The sequence below is a fragment of the Arachis duranensis genome, chromosome 10 (genome assembly GCF_000817695.3).
Source record: "Arachis duranensis cultivar V14167 chromosome 10, aradu.V14167.gnm2.J7QH, whole genome shotgun sequence".
Classification (NCBI taxonomy): Eukaryota; Viridiplantae; Streptophyta; class Magnoliopsida; order Fabales; family Fabaceae; genus Arachis; species Arachis duranensis.
In genome coordinates, this window is record NC_029781.3 from 103,179,009 (window position 1) to 103,204,263 (window position 25,255).

Below are 25,255 nucleotides of genomic sequence, written 5' to 3' on the forward strand. Positions count from 1 at the left end.
AAGATAAATTCTAACTATTTTTTTTGTCCAACAGTACCATTATCCATTATCGTTGTATAACTATGCAATCAATTATGAATGAATCCATACCCTAACTTATCCTTTTAATTTATTAAACTATATTAAATATATATTAAAATTATCTAAAAATATATAATACATAAAATAAATTAAAATATCATATAACTACTTTTAGGGTGTGTTTGGGGTTCACGTTGGGGAACATAAAAAAATAAAGTTATTTAACCAGCAGCGGTGAGAAGACTGTGAACCTCAATAACAATCAAATCCATTCATCATCCATTGCTATGACTTCCTCTAACTATCAACAAAACGAGCATTCTCCTTCTAATTCTTCTGTGATCCGTTTCTTCAAGGTTATCCTCAGAAAAACTCTTCAAGATGAAAACTTTGTAAGCATTTCTCGTCGTTTCCATCTCCTCTTTTTTCTTTTAAACTGTTTATCTTTTGAGATATTGTTAAGTTCAACAATAATTTCTCTCTTTATTTCCCTGCATATGATTTTTTTTTGTTTATAAACACTTTTCTCGTAGAACAACACACATGCATGGCTTCTTAGCTGCAAAGATAGTAATAGTAAGCTCTTTAAAATTAATAGTGTTACTGTTCATCGCTTCTTGTTATCTAGATCATTTTTCATTAGCAATAATGTAGGCTTAATTATAATTAATTTTGCAGCATAAATAGATAAAAAATACATAAAATGAAATGAAAACCTAAAAATATATTTGTTAAGTGGTTACATCTTATGTACTCCTGATGTATTCTTACTACAAAAGTAATTACAATTAAATCTACATTATTGTTAATGAAAAATAATCAGGTAACACTTTCACTAATCATTTTTCATTGTGCATATGTTCTGATTCTTATCATTACTGATTTGGTCACTACTAATTTTCATGTTGCAAAATAGTCCTTTGAGATTTGAAAATTAGTTTCTCCATTAAAATAGGTGAAAGATTAATCTTTACCTACATACAAAATTTAGGACTAACATGCTTGGACCATTTTATTGCACTATTTATAATTATCGGTGAAGGATGAATTGGGGGTTTAATGTAACTATATGATGGCTTGACATATTTGATTAAATTATTTAACATAATACATGTCAACATCTTGGTGAAGATATACTAATGTATATTACCTTATTGTTAATATGGTTATTAACATCATATTCATAACGCTGCAGAAGTTACCAAAAAAGTTCACTAGAAAATATGGTTCTGACCTATCAAACCCATTGTATCTTAAGCCTCCGGATGGTACTGAATGGAGAGTAGATTGGATCATTCATGATGGTGGAATTTTGTTTAAAGAAGGTTGGAAAGAGTTTGTTGCATATTACTCTCTTGATGATGGCCATGTGTTATGGTTTGAGTATAATATTGGAACTTCTCGCATTGAAGTACAAATATCTGACATGAGTGGCCTCCAAATAGAGTATCCTGTCAATGATCAGATCAAAGAGCACCCGCCACAACACAGGGGCGAGCCGGTGGAAAGGCCAAAAGAACAACAAACTAGAGATGTGGATAGCAGTCCCAACACTCAAAACATGAGATTTAACGAGGTACGGCAAGAAAAGATTGAATGAACCACTGCTAGGAGTCCGGGGCCAACCGAGGAAAAAACTGAGAGCACCAGTGTCATCTGCTTCTAAAGTAGACAGTTGGAAAATGACACACAAATCAGGGAAGGTATTAAATTTGAAAAGAAAAACCATAAGATGCCAGTGTCTATCAATCAAGATTCTAATGGTATGTGTCTCACGATTGGATCATCCTTTTCTTTTGTGGATTCAACCGTTATTACTTGCAATTGCTATTTGTATATTATGGTGGTAGCTTCTGATTCTTTGTTTCCCATGTACAAGGCAAAAGAAATAGAAAAAGAAAAGATTCTGAATCTTCTGTTAGTCCCTGTCTTGCAAGACCTGAATCTCTGAAAGAAGCTAAGAAGTTCAAGTGGGAAAAGCCCTCTTTCATCATCAAGATAAAGCAACTGTCTCAAACGAGAGCACCACGTGTAAGTATAAGTTAATACATATATCTGTGTTGAAAATTATACATCATGTGAACCTCCATGTGCTATCATTCTTTTAAACTTTATCATTTCTAACGATAATGACATAAATATGATGTGCTGCAGTACTTTCCAACTAAATTCTTCAGGAAGTATTTTGTAAATAATCCACAAAATGCTAATATAAGGTTTGGAAAGAAGTTGTTCCATGTTAAGTTGATCTATAGGCCATCATCATGTGATGCCTTTATGTCTGCTGGTTGGAACTTTTTTGCTCGAGCTAGTAAATTACAAGCCGGAGATGTTTGTTTGTTTAAGCTCGTCAATAGAAAAGATCCAGTGCTTGATGTTCATATTTGTCGTCGACAACGCCGCGGTAAGGCAATTGTTTTAGAAATGTTTAAGCTGCGTTATTCTGTAAAAAAATTAAGATATCAGTCCAACTTTGAAAACGTAATTAACTTTTAATAATGGAATGGAATTTAGCATTATCCTCATTAAAAAAATTATATTAAAAATTAATTGATCTCGTGTTTGACTTGGAGTACATTTTAAAAATCTCTAATTTTTCCCTTCCTCTAAACATTTATAGCAGTAGAATCCCAATCTCAAGAGAACTATTGTTAGTTCTGGCTGAGGATGCAATTAGCTTATGACTGCAGTGACTATATATTTGGTCCTTAATGTAATCACAATTTGTTATATAAACTAATCTTATGATAAAATTTTTGTTGGTCTCCAACCCTATAGATATAGCTTGTATCCAAACTCTCCATAAGTAATGTTAGAAACAAGAGACTGAGAGAGTGATCTGAAAAGTGTATTATTGAGTTGTATTGAAAGGTACAATATACAAGGGGTATTTATAGGTACTAAATGAATCAAAGTAATAAAGACATAGAATCCTACAATTAATGTACAGATATACTATATAAATATAGACAATACTAATTGATCTAAATTGATTATAATGATTCTCTAACAAGTAAGATTCATGCTAATTTTTTTTACAATCTGTTATGATATTAGAGTCACTTTCCAAATCAGTGACTCATGAGATTCAGCTCCTGAAAGAAGTTAAGGAGCTCAATTCACAGAATCCCTCTTTCATGGTATCTGTGACAAAACATAATATGCCATACAAACTTTTTGAGTGCAGTTTATACTTAATTTCACAAATTGTAAGTTTATAACTATTTTTAACCATAGTGATTCAAAAATGAAATGTGGTGCAGAACTTATCAGCTATCTTTTACAGAAAATATTTTAAAAAGAATCAGCAGAATGTAAAGTTGCAGTTCGGAAAGGAGCTCGTAATTCTTAGACAAGTTAATTTTGTGAAGAATGTATCACCTTTCTTTTGTTGAATCAAACTTCTACTGTATCCTGGATTCCTATCCTTTTTGGTGTCACTAGTTATATATATATGTATGAACTAAGTGCTTTAATTTTACTTGTTTTGTCACTTCATGATTGCATTGTTTATCCTCTCAAACTGAAGATATGGTTGTGTTTGGTTATAAGGATAAAAGAAAGTGAAACAGAATTTTCATAGATTTTTACCTATGAATCTAACCGATCAACTCATTAAGATAGTATATTATAAAAAAGATTGAAGATTAATAAAATATAAAATAAGTAGAATTACTTTTATGTCTACTATGATTCTAATATTTATAAGATTTTTTTTAGAATACTAATGTACTAATTTCGTGCTTTTTATTTTGAGAGAAAATTTTTCTTATTTTATCAAATAAAATTTTTAAAAATTAGAGAGGTTAAGAATTTTTTAAAAATAATTTTTAAGTCTTTTTTACACTTAAGAACCTTATTAATACATTAAAGATAAAACCATTTTTAAGTACTACCACTAGAATTTTAATCCTCTATAATTAAGAGTTTAAATATAGTTTTTGATTTATCATTTCTGGTTACACGGTGTGTGTTGTTTTTTTCTCATTGTTTTGTGTGTGTATATATATAACTGCTTATATAAGTAGCGAGTTCGTCATGTATCTAGTATTACATTTGACGACAGTTCTTCTTGGTATTGCATTGAGTACTTTCATGAGAGTAGAGACAACTCATTGAGGGTAAAATGGTAATTTCATCATCCACCTCCTCTTAAATACTCTTCTGTTGCTGTCATCTTCTTTAGCTTTTTCAATTAACTTGTTTTCTTACCGGAGACTGTGACTGTGTCTGTGAACAAGAAGAACATCCATGGCTTCCTCTATTTCCTCTGATATCCGTTTTTTCAAGATTGGTCTCAGAAAAAGCCTTGAAGATGGAAACCTTGTAAGTATTTTCTTCACTTCATATCTTCTTTACTTATAATATTATTTAATGCATGCATTCCTCTTTGTGATTTTTCCCTTGTAAGGGTTTCTTCATTTATGCTTATTACTAAGACTAGTTTCATACTTTCATTTGAATTGCAGAAGTTACCAAAAAAGTTCAGTAAGAAATATGGTGATGGTGTTCCAAATCCAGTGTATCTGAAGCCTCCAGATGGCACTGCATGGAAGATAGATTGGTCTTTGTATGACGGTGTGATTCAATTTGAAAATGGTTGGAACGAATTTGCTTCATATTACTCTTTGGATAATGGCCATCTGCTGTGTTTTGCGTACAATGAAACTTCTAACATTGAAGTACAAATTTTTGACATCATTGATGGCTTTGAAATAAAGTATCCTTCCTTGGATCACATCGGCGATGACAATTCGATTGAGATCTTGAATGAACTGCCGCCACGAGGCTGGCCGAGCATAAAACTGAAAGCAGCAGCAGAAGTATCATCTCCGTCTACAAGTAAAATATTGAGGAGTTCTGTCAAAACTGGAGATGTAGAAAAGGGCCCTGATAAACAAAACTGGATGCAGTGTTGCAAGAATGAAGAAGCTAGTTAATCTGAAGAGACAGGTCTTAAGATGACAATAATTCAAAGTGCCAGAGTTGATCCTGATAGTATGTAATTTCATGATCAATTCATCCTTTTATTTTCGTAGATTCTAATGTAATCCTTTGTGGCTAAAATGCATAAATCATAGTTACAAATTCACCAAATATGTATCGTACGCATATTGCATGCGTACCATACCAGACCGTATTGCATTTCATGTAACTATGCAATAAATATCTTATTGTTCTTAGGCTGTGTTCAAATTTTGTTCAAATGAATAAAAGTTACTGTGTTGTTTGAAGCTTGAACTTAGCTACAAGTAACTTCTATGCAAATTTTTATGGTGTACATGTAAAGTTGTTCAGGAAGCAAGGAAGTTCAAGTCAAAGAATCCCTCTTTCGATAACTAGTAGGTTTCGCTCCCAAACCAACCCAGTAGGACAGTTTAAAATTTTAAGTGTGTCAAGTGGTTGTGTGTTGCCATAGGATATGCAATTAAGAAGTGAAAAAATTGCACAAGTGATTTAAAATAGCGACATGATGACACATGTCACTCCAGTAACAAAGTTAGTTCTTAGTTCTTACAGTTGCTATTTTATTTCTCATTAAAACCAGGGATCAAAATATCTTACATCACGAGTATACTTACAAGAACTAGAGTGAACATTAGCCCTTCCTCAGCATTTCAACAATGAAATACTTCTAATGTAATAGTTCTCTGGTTTCATAATGATGACCACTTTTGCATCTCTACATTACTTCTTGACTATATGTGAATAAGCAATAGTGACAAAAGAAAAACAGATTAAACATTCTAATTGCCCTGGAAATCACTCTAGTGTCAAGATTTGGCTACATCAATACGGAATGAAAATTTGAAATCTGAGGAGATGTTTGCTCATTTGCGTTATTAACTTTTTAAATTATATTTGCATTTACAATCCGTATAAAATGAATATTACAGCCGTAGTTAACTGTTGCTAAAGGAAATCATATTCCACACTACAATTGCTAAACTATTGAATCTCGATATTATATGCATTTTCTGTACAGAAATTACAGATATATACAACAAAAGTGGAGCTGCAGTTTGGGCTGCTACCAAGATTAAGCAAGACAACTTATCGATGCGTCATCCACTTGCGCCACCAGCACATAAACTGCGTCCTTCAGCGTGCTGTGGGTTCGGCCATAAAATACATAAACAAGTAGCCCTATTGCCAGCCATATAGAAACGCGCCCATGTACCAGACCTGGAAGTAAAAACCGGCTGGATAAGTTGCACAATGGAAGAAAAATACAGGTTAACCGAGCTATACTAAGTAAATGGGATGCTGAAAGTGCAGTAATATCCTATTAATTTGTTCTTCAAGTGTTCCCTAGAGGACTCTCTAGGTTAGGTCTGTCATGCAAAAGTAAATTGCTCATCCAAACACAAATTCGAATGCAAATGGGATGAATGTAAAGTGTAGTTGGGATATTATTTGGTGTAAAAAATAAGAGTATCTTTATTATTTGAAAAAATATATGAAAATTTGTAGGCAAGCTAAAACAATTTCTATTTAAAAAAAAAAAGGTAGTCAAGGAGCATTATATTATGCTATTATTCACAAGTGATGCTGTGAAGATATGACTGATATTTTGGATTTTCTACTATTTATTTTTATCACCGAAAATGAGTAGTTGCAAATTTGCAATAATATGTGTGTAGTACTAATTCATAAGAACAAACAATTGAAACGAAATTCTTACAATACAATACATATGAAAACAAATTAACAAACTGTGTGTAGTAATAATTGATCTACATGTTCTTTAAGTCAAAATTATATATGAACCAATAGAAAAATCCATCAAATAAAACAGCACCTCAACAACTAAAGGGCTTTTCATAAGGGAGGGAAGCATTACCAAGGTAATTTGATTGGTTCATCAAGCAAGAAAATAGTTGGGTTCATCAAGCAAGAGAGTATTTGTTAAATCAATTATGAGGTAGAATAAATGAATTTAATGCCAAAACACATGCAAGAGTGCTACTCATATTAAAAGTGTTATGCATAACAAAAATGATAAACTATGCACATTTAGCCTTAGCATTTTTTTTTGGTGACTATTTAGCATTAGCATTTGTAGCTTCCACAATACCGTGGTGATTAAGCTATAGAATAAAAAGTAAAATAAAATAAGAGCCTATATTTAACTGCAAAAGAGCATATATAATTTTCGCCAAATTATTCTAAAAATATATAAGCAAATTGTTGATCTTTAAAATTTTAATTTGCATTCACATAATGAACATCCAATTGATTTTTCTCAAAAAAATGTAGCAAAATTTATCGTAAAAATATTGTGATTAGTTCTATGCACTATTTCTTAATAAATAAAGCTTTCTCATTAGGTAAAATTCAACCAAAAGAACATATGCTGTATTAATTTAGATACTATCTCTTAATAGATAAAACTTTTATTTTATCTTTTACCCTTTTTTCTTCTTTTGGATACATTATACCTCGTTTTAGATAACATAGAAAGCAATTTCCTTCCTCCAAATAGCCGTTGAAGTAGGCTTCTTGTTCTTAGAAGCTTTGACAATAGCATAAATAACTCTATTTGTTTATGTTTGCTTTCAATATTAAGGTTTTCATTGTCATCTGTGCCTCCTGAATTCTTATTCTGATTTTCTTAAATCTGTTTTTCAACTTCCATAAGGTCGACTCACTCTATTTAAAGAATGCAAAAGCATTCGTTAACATATGTAATTCTTTTTTTTTCCTAATTGCTTTTAGTGAAACCAAGAAAAAACATATCTATTGTTTTGTTATCTCTTCTTATTTAAGATTTATGGAAGGAAAAAATAGATGACATTATGACACTTGGGATGAAGTATATAGATAAATTACCTGAGCATCATTGTTGAGATCCACCTCTTCTGCAGTTGCCTGGAAGCTTGGTATATTTTGGAAGACAATTTTGCGATGCTTTACTTATATCTTCAGGTGATTAACCGAGCAAGAGCAGCTCCTTTCTCTTTTTCTCCGTTGTCATTTTCCAGCAACCAATATTCTCAAACAGCTTTATGGAGTTGACAAAGTAAGGCGTTTCTGCTTTGAAACAGAGAAAGATATAATGACAAATAAGTCATTAGAACACGTATAAAGTAAGGGCGGCACAAAGAAAAGGATGATTTGAGTATAGTTCATCTCCAATTATATTTTCATTTAAAGATAATCAAGAAATACAATTAGTACTTTAAAGCGATTAACAGATTAATGGAATTGATTTAAGTCCAAGGATCAACGTAATGCCACATACGTCTTCAAATATGAAAAATGGGTTATGTAATCTTGTGCATTTTTGTTAATAACAGTTCAACAGTTAGGAAAAGAAAATATAAACATGCTTTAACTTGTCTACTTCACATTGTACTCAAAGCATGAAAAGTATATCTGACTGAAATTGAGACCCAAGAATACTTTTAATGTTTATCTATTCGATTGAACTATCAAACTCATTTAGCTTTGCCATGACATTTGTCTTTGTCTGTAGCCTTTTCAAATTCGCAGTGTGATTGACACTATCACATGGACCAACCTATGAATAGAAGAATTTTTTTTTTTTGGTGACTAAGAAACTTCTTATTTAATACAACTATCCAATCTATCAATTATTTGGAAAATGCATCTCTTCTAAGTTCAAAGTGTGACTAATAATTAATCAGTATTATTATACATTTTTAGTTATTTTTCAAAGTATTGTCTACCCGTTTCTTCTTCCTTCTTTCTCAGTTATATCCTAATAAAGACAGATTTAAAAAAGAATCAGAGATATAATTAAAGAATAAAGACAGAAAAGTCACCTTTAAGTTTGTGTTAGTAGTGTAAACCCTTGCCAGATAATACAACATAAAATAGTATTGTCAATAAACTGCAGGACAAGTACACCTTTGATCTTAGCTTTAAGTCGAGGGTGAATCCTTGGTCGTGAAATCAATTAGATAGATATTAACTTCAAGTCCTTCCATAAACCACCAAATTCAACTAACAGTAAGAATAAAAAATTACCTATATATTCATTATTCTGAATCTATTTTGTTGAGAACAATAAAATAGATATTTTTCAGGAGTAGCATACATTATTTTCAACTTAAAAAAAAATACTTTTTTCCGTTAGACTTATTGTCTGAATGTCGATCTTATTATAAAATCAGCTCATCTTGTTAAAATTATCTTCACAATGTGAAAATATCAAAGTGCATAGTTTCATCCTGACAAATATTTTTATTGGTTTTCAAAACTTGTCTATTTATTTCAGTATTGTGTTAGATTGTTGTATGTACCATAAATGCCACAACTTCTTTTGGGAAAAAAAAAACTCTTAAATGCTGTAAAAGCAGAGAAATTGAGCACTACAAAATAATAATAGCAAAAATCTTTACACTGCAAAAGCAAAGGAATTAAACTCTACAAATAAATTATAAAACAAAAAAGGCCATGTTTGGTGCTTTTAAAAATATTTTGTCAAAAATTAAATCTTTTCGGGAGGTCAAAAATGATAGTAGGCTCACATTATTTATATGATCAGTGCCCCTTTTCTTTTCTTTTTTTTTTTTCCGTACATACGCACATATCAATTCCTGAAAAAAAAATTCCTTATTTTAAATCAACAATGATGAGAAGACTCAAAAAAGAAAATTTAGAAAACAATAGAAATAATCTAAATAAGGACCATTTAGAACCTTCAAGTTGTTTATTTGCTCAAAACAGCAATTCAATTACCTCTACCATTCTTACCTTACTACAAATTATACTACTTTCACCATTAATATAAAAATTCAGAGACACTACCACCTTTGCCACTGCTATATGATCAAACATGGTTTGGTGCTGCTCTTTTGCCAAAACTATTCTATCATTTTTCCTATTATCACATTTGCTGTGGGAAATGGGAACCACTCTCACTGCATAATACTGCCACATATCACTATTGTGTTATCATAATAACTACTAATTTAGTTATATTATATGTCTGTTGAATTTTCAAATTATAGCAAGCTATTATAAACATAATTTTTAATCTTAGACGTTGTGAAATTCAATTAGAGACAAAAGTTTTATTGTTGTAACCAATTAGAGAATTAGCTACGGATAATTTGATACCTGAAGAACTTCTACTAAAAAGTCCAATAACTCCTCACCTAAAATTCCAAAACTAATTTGAAGGTTAAGAATAAAAGGTTAATAACTCTTACAGCTCGTGGTGATGAAGATTCTTATATACTTCTCAAGTTGTTCCATGTCATCATTATTCCATCCACTTTGGTCTTTCTTAGCTGTTCCCTCCTTTCCATCTTCTTCCTCTTTTCCTTATTCCTTCTCATGCTCGTCACCATAATCATTCACATCAAAACCATCTTTTGCATGCTCCATCTATATTACAAAAACAACCCCTTAATCACAAATAAAAAATAATGAATCACTATACTTGCACAACATTCTAGAAATCTTGCTTCACCAACACTTACCTCTTCAAACTTCATAAAAAGAAAATTTTCCATCAAAGTGAGAATAAAGTAAAACCTTGGTTAGGAAACTAACATTACAGAGAGAGTAAATGAGTAAGCAAACAGCTAAAGTAGCCCTTAATGCATGTAAAACATAGCACTAACAAACTAACACCAAAAAGCAAGTAATCAAAGAGCCCTATCTCTATTCAACTTGGCAATTACAAATAGTTCAAGTCGCACAGTCCCTATTCCACTTGCTGCTCATAAAAGATGGTGTTTTCTATGGTCTAAATTGTTTCAAAATCCAAATTCATTAACATGAGGATAGAAAAAAACAAAGAATAAATTAGAACAGGGGGTGACATATTTGACAACAACTATGTACATTATTTTCCTGACCTCAAACATCATTGCATCTGTAGTTGTATCTGATCGATATTTTGAAATGTCATCACATATAACAAATTAATAGTCACAAAAGATCTGAAAAGAGAAAAATTGAAGTTTTAACCTGTGAATTACAGAACCATTTACGACAACACTTTCAGCTGCAACTCGTTTATATGTCTTGAAATCCTAAACAGCAAAACAGAAACAACAACAAAAAATGAATACCTGAGAATAGATAGAGGAATATTATTAAAACGTGACAGCTAAGATTACCTGCACTATGATTCCAGTCCCAAGATGATTGACTTTTCCTTGGCCCTTCTGATTCTTTGAGAGAGTGACTTCAAACCACCAAAAGCTTGTCGCTGTGGGCTTCCCTCTTTTGTTGCATCATTTCATAGGTGTCAATGGCGAGGATAGGAAATTGCTGCCAGCTCCACCATTGCCGACATCGACATCTCCTAATCTATCTTCTTCAAGTGGGCATGGCATTCCATTGAATTCAATTAGCGTTTTCAACCAACCAAACAACAGAATAAAGTGTGAGTGAGCGAGAGAACTAACCATCCTTCATTCGCAGCACCCACTGGCAAAGGAACGGCTGCGACGTCGTTCTACGGTGGACGCAGCTCTGCGGATCCAACATCGGCAGTGGCCTCTATCACCGCTGTAGCCTTATTCCTCTTATTTTCTCTGTCGACCTGGCCTCCTTCTCTATGTAATTAAGTTTTGGGTAATTTTAAAATAAAAAAATAGCAACTATATAATTAAGTTTGTTAATCAGAACCGAACCGATAATCAACCCAGTCATATGATCGGGTCATTAGATTACTGATTCAACCGATAAATCACTGATTCATCCAATTAATTTGGTCATAACTAAAAAAATATAAAATTATATAAAAATACAGCAACCAGTAACAACCAGCAACTAAAAATACAGCAACCAGCAACAAAAAATACAGCAACCAGTAGCAACCAGCAACTGAAAACACAGCAACCTTTCCACAATTCAGCAGATTTTAACTAGCAACAATATAACAGTTAACTAATATACCAACCAGCAACCACTATGCACCAACAATACAATTTAAGAACAATTTTAACTAAAATTCAACCAGCTTCAACAACTACTCTAAAAAAATCAAATTTATTAGTAGATTCCATAACAATAGGTCAATAGCAGAGGCACTGACCTGAGGGAGCAGAGGCACTAAGGCAGAAGAGGAATTGTTGCTGAGCTTTCTGACGGCGAGGTGAGGGGAGAAGCAGTGACGCCCGGGAGAAGTAACGACGCCGCAGAGAGTGACCTCGTCTGATGAGGGTTTGGCGATGTGAGGCACCCACAAACCACAGAAGCAAAAGCAACGAAGTAGAAGCAGAAGAAGCACAACCCACAAATGACCAATATAACAACGAACACGGCGAGGTGAGGGGAGAAGCAGTGACGGCCGGGAGAGTGACGAACGCCGCGGAGAGTGACGACGACGTTCGGCGGTGACTGTTGAGGCCAATTGATGAATTTGTTTTTGGTCTCAGACACTCGACTCTCAACACTCAAGAGATCTGTCTCAGTCTCTCAGATCAGATGCCATTAGGGAGATGTGAGTGAGGCAATGGGGAAGGGGGGGGGTAGCCTAGGGTTCATTGATTTCAGATTTAACGAAAGGGGAGGAATGTTTGACGACGCCGTTTAGAAGAAACAAAAAGAATTACACAGACCCGGACCGGGTCAAAGCACCTGGCCGGGTCACCGGTTTAAACTAAACCCGCCGGGTTAAATCGGGTTTTTTTCGGTTTAATGTGTGGTTCGGTCCGATTAAATAACCATGTGACTGAATTTTCGGTCGAACCAGTCAAATCGAGCCAGATCTGATAACTATTTATTAAATTAGAAAGAAACAATTGAATTTGATTTTAATAAATTGAAATATAATACTAAATTTAAGTTTGATTTTAAAGGACTAAAATATACTTTTAGGTAATTTTAAAATTAAAAAAATAGCAACTATATAATTAAGTTTGTTTTATTGAATTAGAAAGAAAAAATTGGATTTGATTTTAATAAGTTGAAATATAATATTTAATATTAAATTTAAACCATAAAAACTATTTTAGAATTAAGTTTATTAGATGAATTAAAAATTATAATTTTAAATTAAAATTTTTATTGGAGTTGATTTATGAAATGAAACCGATATTACCTTAGAGATAAAGTATTACATTGATAAAGATCAATACAATTTTGATACTTGTATAATTATGTTGATGAAATAATTAAAAATAAAATAAAATTTTAATCAAACTAATATTAGGTATTAGAGGAACAAAATTTATTTTTACTTTTAAATCACTATGTATGACATATAAACTATATTTGTACAATCCAAAATAAAATAAAATTAAAATTAGCATTGAAAATGCTCTCATAATTAATTATAAAATATACATTTTTCTTCTTTATAAATTTTAAAAAATCTCTTTTTTAATCTATTTTAAATTTTTTGTTTTAATTAATGTTAACTTTATCAATTTTTTAATTATTAAATTGTAATTTTACCAAAATTTTTGTTAAAAATTATTTTTATATTTTACTATTAATTTTTTGATCAAAAATTATTTTTATATTTTACTATTAATTTGTCGATATCAATATATATTATTTTAACATTAAATAAAAAATCGTACTACTGTTAATGTGTATAACAATTAATATATATTGATATCAAAAAATAATCTTACCAAGATTTTTTTATTTAATGTTAAAATAATATATATTGATATCGAAAAATTATTAGTAAAATATAATTATAATTGTTAACAAATATTTTGGTAAAATCACAATTTATTAATTAAAGAATTATTGAAGGGTATTTAAAAAAAATAATTTAATTATTATTTTTTTAAATATTTTGGTAAAAATATAATTTAATCAATAAAAAAATTTATTAAAGAGTATTTTGGTAAGCAAAATTTAATGATAAAAAATAAAATTTTTGTTAAAAGGTATTTTTATAAAAAAATTATTTTCCTTTATAAATGGATAAAGTTAATATTAGTTAATACAAAAAAATTAAAATAGATTTAAAAGGAGGTTTTTTAAAAATTATAATAAAGAAAAATATACATTTTACAAATAGAAGAGAGATGAATATCATTTTTTAAAAAAAAAAGAATAAAATATTTTTTTAAGTAACGTTACGTCAAAATATTTAAAGTATTTTTAATTGTCTAAAATATCATGTAAATAACTAATTTATTGAATTAAATTTAGATTATAAGATTTAATTGGTAAAATTATTTTAATTATGTATCTATCTTGCTTAAACGACACACATCTCTTGTGGTATCTGAAATTTTTCAGTTAAAGTAGTAGGCTCCGTGATAGTAACTGTATGTGACAGATTTTATCTTTCTCAATGATGATTAGTTGCTGTAATTATTTAATGTTAATTAGTGGATTTTTTTTTTCTTGAGCTTATTATTTTATTAGGCTACAAAAATATATTATACTATGGGCTTTGATGGGCTGGTTATGTAGACTTTATTGAGCATATGTTGGTGTCTCTCTTCATTACGATAGTTTTACATTTTTTAGAGCCAATTTAAAAATAATGAATTTTTATAATGAATTTAGATATACCAATTATCTTATATTATCTTTTTTAATATTTTATATTTATGATGTTAGTTTTACTTAACAATAAAAATTACAACTTATTGGACTCATTTCAGTTCTTCTGATTTGCAATTTTTTTCTTTCTTTATTCATATGATCATTTTAATTTTTTATTAAAAAAATTATTGTCGTATTCTATCTTTTTGATGTTACGCAAAGATTATATTTTTTTTATAAATATCTTTGCTTATTATTATTATTATTATTATTATTATTAGATGTCTGAAGCTTGTGAAGAGTATAATTAGCATTAGTAGGGAGTAAATTCACTAGAATAAATAATAAGAATTTTGTACATGTATATTTTGTTTTAAAATAGTGATGAGACAATTTTCGTAATTATTTTTCGTACAATATGGGTTATTATTTATTATTATTTTTATTTTTATCAAAGTATTTTGTGTATGTGATAAATTTATCTTAATATTTTGATTCTGTTTATTTAGAAATTAGGTTTTTAATATTAAAAAATTAATATTTTTTATCAATATTAATTAATATCTTATTTTTATACTATTAAGACTTAAGATTTAGAGTTTAATATTTAGAATTTAATTTTTAGAGTTTAGAGTTAGTCAAATATTGGTAAAAAGATAATAAATATTGTTGGTAATGTAACATTACTCTAATTTTAAAAAAATGAAAAAAAAAATTGTAATCACTAGATGGTATTGATATTCATTGATAGAAGGTAGAGAGAATAAGTATTTGAACCCAAATTTGCAAGTATAGATTCCAAACCCTAATTGAAATGAAACTCATGAACATAGTTGGGTCTTGATTATCTCCTTTTCTTATGTTGTTCAGAGTTCAAACTTTGGACCTTCAATCTTAAAACCACAAAAATCTAAAAATAAAGAGCGAGACTAATATATCTTCAAGAGTCCACAAAACTAACTGAAGCTTATTGTTTTTATAGCCCAGCAAAATAATAAGCCCAACAAAAAAGATACTACTAATTAACATTAAATTATAGCAACTAATCATCGTTCAAAAATTAGATGTTACCTGTATGCTATATTTAGATAGAATTTTGTTTCTAATAAGATGAACTTATTCTTAAAAAATTATATAATTCATTCAATCTATTTTTGTTATCATAAAGTTTCGGTAATAGTAATTTATTTATATAGTTATTATTAGATAAAAAAACGGAAAAGGAAAATTTACAAGAAGTATAAATATAATTTAATCTCACATTAAAATTTGTAATTTTAAGTCACTTATTTATAATTAAATATGTTTTTGTTTTCAATAACATATTTCTCATCCATTCTTTTAAAATGTGTATGAATGTTATTAGATTGATAAAAGCTGTAATATGAGAAATTCAAGAAAATAATTTTTATTAATGTATATTTTATATTTTTTTTATATCATCACAAATAAAAAAATTTTAGAATTATTTTTATTTTTTTTAATATTGTTCTATTTCAAGCACCAATTATTTAGAACATGATTCAATTGATCATAATAAAAAATAAATGAAAGCCAACAAAATTAGTGTTCAACAACATATGAATATTTTCATGATTTTAGATATGTGATTATTGATTTTTTTTTTCCAAAAAGAAATAAAAAAAAATGGATAATATTGATTCAATCTTACCCAGTTTATCGTTTTGGTTAAATTCATAGATTATGCTAGCAAATTAAAATATTTAGCCAAGTTAATTGGTTTTCTTATTTCTATATACTTATGTGACAAAGACCGACAATTTTATTGCTACGTGTCTATTTCAAAATTTAGTATCAAAATGTTATTTTTTTAATTAATTATTCAGATGTCATTTCTCAATAATTTATTATGAATAATTAATTAAAAAGGCAAAAGAAAAACAGAAGAAGAAGTTTGGCTAATATAGCCCAATATTCCTCAAAACAAAAAACGAAGGCTCAAGACAAAAATTGCTTCTGTGAAATTAAACCTGCTGCATGTACATGTATTATGATCATGATTAAGTAATACAGTACAAAAGAAAAATAACAAGATATAATAGTAAGAGAAGAAGAAGAACGTCAATAATAAAATTATCCACTAAATGAAGGTATAAAGCATCAACGGTCACTTTTTCATCTATCAAAAGATTTTAAATAAATGAAGAAATGAATTAGAAGATATGGGAGTACAATCATATCAAATATCTTTCATGCTCTATAAATTCTTAAAAGCATCACAAGCAAAGGAGAGGGCCAAAAATTATAAAATACATAAAAGCAAAAGAACTTAAGAAGCGATTTTTTTTTTTTTTTTACTTATCACAGTTAATAATAAAAAAAAAGGGTTGGAGAAGAAAAGTGATACTTCAAAAACTGAAGCAAAATAGACATGTTTAATATTAGGTATATTTTAAATTTCTGAACGCAATTTCTTTTCTCATGTTATCATGTAATATTCATAAAAAAAGTCATTATGTCACCCATAAAAAAACATTTAGCTAATATATACTTTAAAGATACATGATAAATTTATCAATAATAAATTTTTTTAAATATTTTTATTTAATGACTACAAAATAAATGCATTAAAAATTTAAATAAAAAAATTACAAATAGGTCATTGACTTTTTGATTCGTGAATATTTAAATTTTTTAAAATTTAAAAATATATTTAAGTATCTATCTTTTTTAAAATTTGGATATATCGATCTCTCCTATTCACTTGGGTCATGTCATACCTAACAGAAAAATCAAATGTGATTCTCATTGTACTGACTTAGTTGATACAAATGTATACATAAAAAAGTTTTTAAAATGAGACAAATTAGACTGAGGGATCAATGTGTTTAGATTTTAAAAAGGTCAAAAACTTAAATATATTATCTTCAAAGACTTAAATACCTGCGAATGAAAAAAATCAGAGATTAATTTATGATTTTCTCTTAAATTTTTATATTTTTTATAATTTTCTTTTGTTTTATAATTTTAATATGTGCATCTAGAATATATGATAGATAAACTCCAAAAAAATATATTATTCTTATTTTTATATCAATAAAAATTACCTACAATATCTTTTTTCTTTGTTAATATTTTGAATAGAATAAATTCAGACATGTTTGAGTTGTGTTCCAAGTATTTATGAGAGAATAAGGCATAGAATAATAAAAATCAAGAAAATGAATGGACATGAAGTAAGAAAAGTGAAGGAAAAGAGCGTATATATCAACAGAGAAGTAAAGATAATAAATATATTTATGGAATGTAAAAGAAAGAGTATAATGTGTGTAGTTACACAAATAAAAGGTAAATGCTCAAACTAATTTTTAAAAAATTACTTATTTTTTAAATTGATCTTTAAAAAAAATTTAATTAAATTCATTTTTTAAAAGTTTTTAGTTTTTCTATTATTTTTTATTGATGATGTCAAAATTTATTAATATAACGCATTAAGTACATTACAAAATACACTTAGAAATTTTAATTAATTATTAATATAATAAATTTATGAAGTTAAATCAAATCAAAATTTAATTTTAGAAAAAACTTGAGACTTGGAAACTCTTAATTTGAAATTGGTTTAATCTAATTTTATAAACTAATAATGTTAATAATCAATTATAACTACTATATGTATGTTGTGATATTTTTTTTTCAAAGACAATAAAATTTTATTAATAGAAATAGAATGAAGTGTTCACATTATAAAGACTGAACTAAGCAAAAGGAGATCTCCCAAAAAATCATCTAGACCAAATTTAACAAATTTTAATATTGTTAGTCATAGAAGTAACGAATGAACTAATATAATTAATTTAAAATTTTTAAAAAATAATTTCAAATACTATTTTAAAAACAAATAATTTTTTAAAAACTAATTTTACAATTTACTTCACGCACAAATTAAAAAGATTGTTGCCATTCCCTTGATAGAGTGTTGGTGTAGTTAAGTATTGCACAACAATACAGGTGCCATAATAAACCAGTGCATGTAAACCACCATTGTTTTTTTTTCTTTCTTTTCTTTCTTGGATTCTCCGTCGTCAATTATTCTTCTTTACTTTTCCAACTTCCAAAAAGCATGAATCTCTCTTTTCAATTTTTTTGTTAGTTCCCAGATTCCCTTATTTGTCATTTAGCATATAGATTATTATTATTATTTTTTGTGATGGTACCTTGGAATCTGGCAGTACTTAAGAACAACGGACTTTGATGACATTTTGACCCGTTTGTATTTTTTTATTCTTTTTTTTTTTGTGAGTTAACATAAATGAATAAAATAATTAAAAAAGGGGTCAGAAGTAAATAAATAACAAGCTCCAGTTTTTAATTAAACAATACATTTTTTTCTACTATTTATTAGGGATATCACTGAGTTTAGTTTAATTTTTCTCATAGATATATTATGTTCGTTCAAAAAAAAAAAAGCCAGTTTCTTAAATTTTTTGTCCTTAACAAAAATTTTGACTACTCAAATTCTTTATTTAAATTTATTTTAAATTTTTAAATTTAGTCATTAATTTAAAACTTTCCATTTATAATTCTTCATTCTTCATAAATATTATGTTGTATTATACTAGAAAAATAACTTACATTTTTATAGTTTTTACTATCTAATTTAGGGTGTAATTTGATTTCTAATTTCAATTCAATTTAATTTTAATTTTTTTTAATGTTCTAGTGTAAATGTCGAATTTTGTCTAAACATAATATTTTAGAAAAAAAGTAGTTGATAATTTAGTTTGCACTTATTATTATTCTGTGTGAAAAAAAATTCAGTTCCATCGATAAAAAAAAATTCAATATTCCTCAAGACCAAAAACGAAGGCTCAAGATTTTTTATTGGACCAACAAAACATCCAATCAACAAACATGCAAATTGAACCTGCTGCATGCATTGGCTGAGGCATGTGATGTAGTGAACAGTGAACTTAAGAATCGAATCTTTTTTACTACAAAAATATATTTCTGCAGAGAATATCACAGTGATGGTTCAAAATCTGAGCAAAATAGACATCTTCAATATTAAGTATATTTCAAATTTCTGAACGCAAATTTTTTTCTTTTTTCAATTTTTTTTATTTTATCATGTAATATTTATAAAAAATTTTCATCAATTCACTCATAAAAAAAAGATTTAGTTAATATGTGTCTTATAGATACATGATAAGCTTATCATTAATAAATTTTTTTTAATATTTTTATTTAATAACTACAAAATAAATGTATAAAATTTTTAAATGAAAAAAAGATAAATAAATTATTAATCTTTTGATCTGCAAATATTTAAGTTTTCGAGAATTTGAAAATATATTTAAATCTCTAACATTTTTTTAGATTTAGACATATCGTTTCTTTATGTTTACTTAGGTCAACGGAAAAATCAAATGTGACTTCTATTCTACTCACCTGGTTAATACGAATGTATATGTGAAAGAATTTTTAAAATGAGACAAATAAAATTTAGAGATTATGTCTAGATTTTAATTTGAAAATATCCAAAATTTAAATATATTTTTAAATATTTAAGAACTTAAGTGTCTACGGATCAAAAAGTAAGAAATCGATTTGTCATTTTCTCTTAAATTTTTTATATTTTAAATAAAAACTCTTTATTTTGTAATCTTAACATGTGTTTTTAAAACGTATGATAAATAAACCCTAAAAAAATTATATTATTCTTGTTTCTATATCAATAAAAATTATCTTCAATATCTTTTTTCTTTTGTTAATATTTTGAATAGAATAAGTTCAGACTTGTATATATATTTAAATTGTGTTGTAAATATTTATGAGTGAATAAGACAAAATAATAAAAATAAAAAAAACAAATGTATGTGAAGTAAAAAAAATAAGAATAATATATCAATAGAGAAGTAAAAATAACAAATATATTTATGAAATGTAAAAAAAATACAATATTATATAAATTAAAATCATATAAAAAATATAAATTTATTTTATTGTTATTTTTTATTATATTATTATTATTTAAAATATAAAATCTAATTTTTTAAGTGTAATGTACTGCACAAACAAATTTAAAAAGATTGTTGCCATTTTCTTCGTAGAGTTAAAGTACTGCACAACAATACAGGTGCCATAATAAATTACTGCACTAGACAACATACTTTTTTTTATTTTATCTTACTTTTTTTATTTGGAATTGTTGGTCAATTATTTTTTTTGTACAGTATTATTTTACTTGTTTCAACTTTTAAAGTATGTATGTTTTATTTTTAAATTTTTTAATCAATAATTTAGTAAATAAATTATTATTATTATTATTATTATTATTATTATTATTATTATTTGTGACGGCACCTAGGATTACTATAAAAACAACGGATTTTGATGACATTTGACCCGTTTGTTTTCTAATTCTTTTTTTTTTTTTTGTGTGGTGACATAAATGAATAAAATAATTTTAAAAAGGGTCAAAAGTAAATAAATAACAAGCTCCAGTTTATAATTTAACAATACATTTTTTTCTACAATTTATTAGGGATGTCACTGCGTTTAGTTTAGTTTTTATCATAGATATATTATGTTCGTTCCAAATAAAACAAAAAAAAAAACAAGTTTCTTAATTTTTTGCCCTTATTTGTTATTCTTATGCAAATAATATCCTTTTATTGTAATTTATAAAAAAAACAAAAAATAAATACTAATTAAATAATAATAATCGACCTAATATATTGAAAAGATAACGATTTTAAATGGATGTATTAAAGATGCATTGAAATTAAATTTTCGTCCTTAATTAAAATTCTAAATATCTTTAAAATATCAATTTTTTTAAACTAATAATTTTATCCAATCTTTTCTGTAACAAAATTGGTAGCGACTCTATTATTTATATATATTTTTTTGTTACATCCTCATCATATGTGTAGTCTGTTTTGAGCATGTTGTAACATCTAATATATTATATTTTGAGAGTTGGACAGATGTCGTGAACAGAAAAGAGGAGCGGAACCGATGACTGAGATGCTTTTTTGCGGTCATTTGAAATATATGGTTGGAGAGGAACATGCGTATTTTTAATTCTAACAAAAGTGGTTCAGAAGAGGTGTATCAACGATCCTTGACCAGTTATGGAGAGTGGAGTAGTAAAAACTTTGTTGTTGTTGATGGCTATACCAGAGATAACAATAGGGGTAGTTGATTTATTTTGTTTTATTTTCATGTCCTCAGTTTGATTGTCTATTGCTCCATTGTATTGTATTGAGTCATCTTGTTCAAAAAAAATTATCTAACATTATATTCCTTAAACTAAGCTTATAAAATTAATCATTTCCGACATCTCCTTCAACTTATTAAATATCTTGGTCTTTAACAATTTTGTAAAAATATCTACGATTGTACTTAATCTTTAGCACTTAATTAAAATTTCTTTCTTATTCACTAATTATTTGATTCCGTAAAACTGAATATCAATATACTTCAATCTTCCATAAAATACAAGATTTTTACAAAGTGCAATAACTAATTTGTTATTACAAAATATAGTTGTTAGAGTACTTTATTTCTTGTTCAATTTCTCAAGAATTTTTTTACCTATATTGCCTGCGTTGCATAATTTATTATTGCTATATATTCTACTTTTACGGTAGAGAATGCTACTACTGATTATTTTTTGAAGATTATGAAATTACACCAAAACCAAGATAAAATGCAAATTTTGAAGTATTTTTTCTTGTTTCAATATCTTCAACTCAATCGCTCTCAGTGTAATCAACAAGATTTATTTCATTAGTATTTTCATAAAAAAATACAATCGTTTAAAGTACCTTTGATATATCAAAGAATTCTTTTTACCGCTTGCAAATAGAGCCGTCAAAATGGGTTAAACCTATCTGGCCAGCCTATTTATCCAGTTAAATGAGTGGAATTTGCCTCTAAAAATTAAGTTCGTTTAAATTTCAGGTTAAACGGGCTGAATTCGATTAACTCAAAAAAAAAAGGTTAAATGGGCTAGTCCATCGGTTAAACGGCGCGATCCATTTATTTATTTTTTAAAAAAAGTAGTATTTTTAGCCGACATTTTTATTGATTCAACCCAAAAATCTGACCCATCAACTAAAAAAATACTATTTGTTTAAAGTTTTTGACCTAAAAGTAATATTGTTTTTTCAAAACATTTTTTAAAAAATAAAATAAAATGATAAACGGACCAGCCCATTTAACCAATCAGACTGACTATAAATGGTATGAGCTAAAAAATTATGGCCTGCGAATAAAGCGAACTTACACGGGCTAGGGCTAAATAGTTCGGGTTGGCCCGTTTGACCGCCCTACTTGCAAATAGTTGGTACAAGACTCTCCATAAATTTGCTAAGCAATCCAACTCTAAATATAATATATTGTCTAGTTGTAGTAAAGTACCTCAGCCTTTTAATCAAATTTTTGTAATAAGTATAATTTATTATTCTTCCTTTATCTCCTCTTGACAGTTTAAACTTTTCTTCGATCGGAGTACGAACTGATTTGGAATGTACCATATAAATTTTTTTAAAATATCATTTGCATATTTATTCTGTGAAATAAAGATTTCATCATCTTTCTAAATGATTTTGATGTCGAGGAAATAAGACATCAACCACATATCTGTCATTTCAAATTGCTTTACCATAACCTCTTTGAATTCTGCAATTATCTTCAAGTTATTACTAATATAGATCAAATCATCAATATAAAGGCACATGATTAAGATTTATCCAGATTCAACAAACTTGATATAAAGAGTATATTTAAATGTACATCTTCATGTGTCTGGTGTAATTTCCTAACATCTTTCATAATTTCAACCTCATCTAACCCGATTTTTTTTATACTAAGTACTGTAAAAAAAATTCACAGCTATAACATATTTTTCATTAAAATAAAATAAAAAAATTATTATTTTTCTAAACATAGATTTTTAAACTTTAATTTTTTCAATACTTAAAGTTTCATAATGACAATCATTATCATCGTTTTCAGAATATATATAAATACATAAGATTATACATAAGAATATATAAAGACAATAAATATGGCTTTTTCAATATGGCCGGCACCAATAGCAATCATTATTAATGTTTTGATTAAAATATTTTTTCTCCTCAAAACCCAACTTGCATTTTCTATTCTTAAAAAAAAATCTGACATCCAAAAAACACATGTTGCATTTTGTTGTTTAAAAAAAATAAAAAGTGAAAACAATAAAACAGAAGTTGCGCTTTATTATTTTGATGAAAAAAATAAAAAATAATTGAAAATGGTAAAACGCAGGTTATGATTTATATTGATACCATAATAGTGAAATTTTTGTTTATTCATCCATTTTATTGTATTACACCATTATTGTTTTCATATAGGAAAAAATGAGCCTCTTTTGTTTAACTTATCTAATAGTGTTTCATATTACCATTTTAGAAATATTTGATAAAAAAAAAACAAAAATAATTATAAGATAAATTCTAACTATATTTTATTTTATGTGTAATGTGTACTAAGGAATTAGAATCTGCTGAGCATTTATTCCTTAGGTGTGAGGTAGCTTGGCAGGTGTGGTGTAAGTGGTTGAGGTCACTAGGTAGAGCGTGAGTGATCCCTGGAACCATTAGGGAAATGTTTGAAAGCTGGCATGGCTTGCATAATAGACAACAAGGGCAGCAGATGTGGATGACAATGTTCTTTGCAGTTATTTGGAACATCTGGTTGGAACGGAATGCACGAATCTTTAAGAATACAAGAGCAAGCATGGAGGTAATCCACACAAAGACGGTGATGAGCTATACAGAATGGCGTGGTGGTGATTCTGAGGTAGGCTGTTGATAGGTCTGGGGTGTTAGGTGTTGGTTTGGTTGGTAGCTCGTTGTGTGTCTTCTTTTTTATTTTATACTCCACTTTAATGTGTTGAGCTTTCTATGTTTCAAAAAAAAACTATATTTTATTTTGTTTTTAGAGTAATACCATTATCCATTAACGTTATATAACTCTGCAATCAATTATGAATGAATCCATACCCTAATTTCATCCTTTTAATTTATTAAACTATATTAAATATATATTAAAATTATCTAAAAATATATAATACACAAAAATAAATTAAAACACATATAACTACTTTTAGGGTGTGTTTGGGGTTCACGTTGGGGAACATAAAAGCTCGTTTGAACGTCTTGAACGCCACATTATTATGTTTGGCAATTTTTTGAAATCTCTAACCCATAAGTGCTTTCACCTGTGAACGTACGTTCACGTGAAGCTAAAAATTCAAGCTTCTGCGTTCACGTTGGAAAGATTAATGACCGTTGGAGGAGTTAGGTAAAAAATTCATTTCATTTCTTCTATGAAAAAGATGCCTATAGCCACGTAATTTCACACAGTAGTTCTTTCTATGTTCTTCGTTACAGAATTTTTTTTATCAAACTCTTTTAGATTTGTTTTCATCACTGTCAAGGTAAAGATTTTAATTTTCTTTTTAATATTTTTTAGTTCTTTCTTTCATATTTTAATTTTTATATTTTTTATTATATTTTTTATTTATATGATAAATATTTTTCATATTATTTTTTTAATGTTCTGATGTTATTTTTTTAATTTTCTATTGTTATATTTTTATTGTATTTTTTATTTATATGACAACTATTATTAATATAAATTTTATTTTTATTAATTTTTATTATTTTTTATTTATATAAATTATTTTTTCTATCCTTTATTGTACTATATTTATGTTATGTATAAAATTTTTTATTTTTTTATTTGATTATATTCATATAAATTTTATTTACTTTTA

The 25,255-nt window shown here is 27.7% G+C and overlaps 3 protein-coding genes and 1 long non-coding RNA gene across 12 annotated transcripts in view; 3 read left to right on the plus strand and 1 right to left on the minus strand.

Moving 5' to 3' along the window:
- LOC107471775 (B3 domain-containing transcription factor VRN1) overlaps positions 1-25,255 on the plus strand; it is a 59,204-nt gene that overhangs the window by 27,785 nt on the left and 6,164 nt on the right. The window lies entirely within an intron of this gene.
- Positions 1,184-1,621, plus strand: LOC110276410 (B3 domain-containing protein At1g49475). Its single transcript, XM_021133249.2, has one exon. It carries the CDS (start codon positions 1,184-1,186, stop codon positions 1,619-1,621), a length of 438 nt encoding a protein of 145 aa, XP_020988908.2.
- LOC107471776 (B3 domain-containing protein At3g18960) lies at positions 3,786-5,255 on the plus strand. The gene is made up of 2 exons (XM_016091275.3): positions 3,786-4,347; positions 4,491-5,255. The coding sequence occupies exons 1-2, from the start codon at positions 4,273-4,275 to the stop codon at positions 4,959-4,961; spliced, it is 546 nt and encodes a 181-aa protein (XP_015946761.1). The 5' UTR covers positions 3,786-4,272; the 3' UTR covers positions 4,962-5,255.
- On the minus strand, positions 5,542-12,560 carry LOC127742424 (uncharacterized). Of its 9 annotated transcripts, none has more exons than XR_008003681.1 (9): positions 12,044-12,525; positions 11,412-11,561; positions 11,121-11,320; positions 10,969-11,033; positions 10,203-10,380; positions 9,519-9,587; positions 8,811-8,878; positions 7,855-8,058; positions 5,547-6,207 (listed from the first exon to the last, which is right to left on the minus strand). It is a non-coding gene; the product is annotated as an uncharacterized LOC127742424 (long non-coding RNA). The 9 variants fall into 9 exon arrangements; XR_008003677.1 differs by having other exon boundaries at positions 7,855-8,055; positions 8,811-8,968; XR_008003676.1 differs by having other exon boundaries at positions 7,855-8,055; positions 8,811-8,991.

What these genes read in the sequence shown, in the direction of transcription:
- LOC110276410 (XM_021133249.2), top strand. Translation starts at nt 1,184, where the DNA reads ATGGTTATTAACATCATATTCATAACGCTGCAGAAGTTACCAAAAAAG.
- LOC107471776 (XM_016091275.3), top strand. Translation starts at nt 4,273, where the DNA reads ATGGCTTCCTCTATTTCCTCTGATATCCGTTTTTTCAAGATTGGTCTC. An exon ending in GCCTTGAAGATGGAAACCTT is followed by an intron (nt 4,348 to 4,490) that starts GTAAGTATTTTC and finishes TTTGAATTGCAG; the next exon opens with AAGTTACCAAAAAAGTTCAG.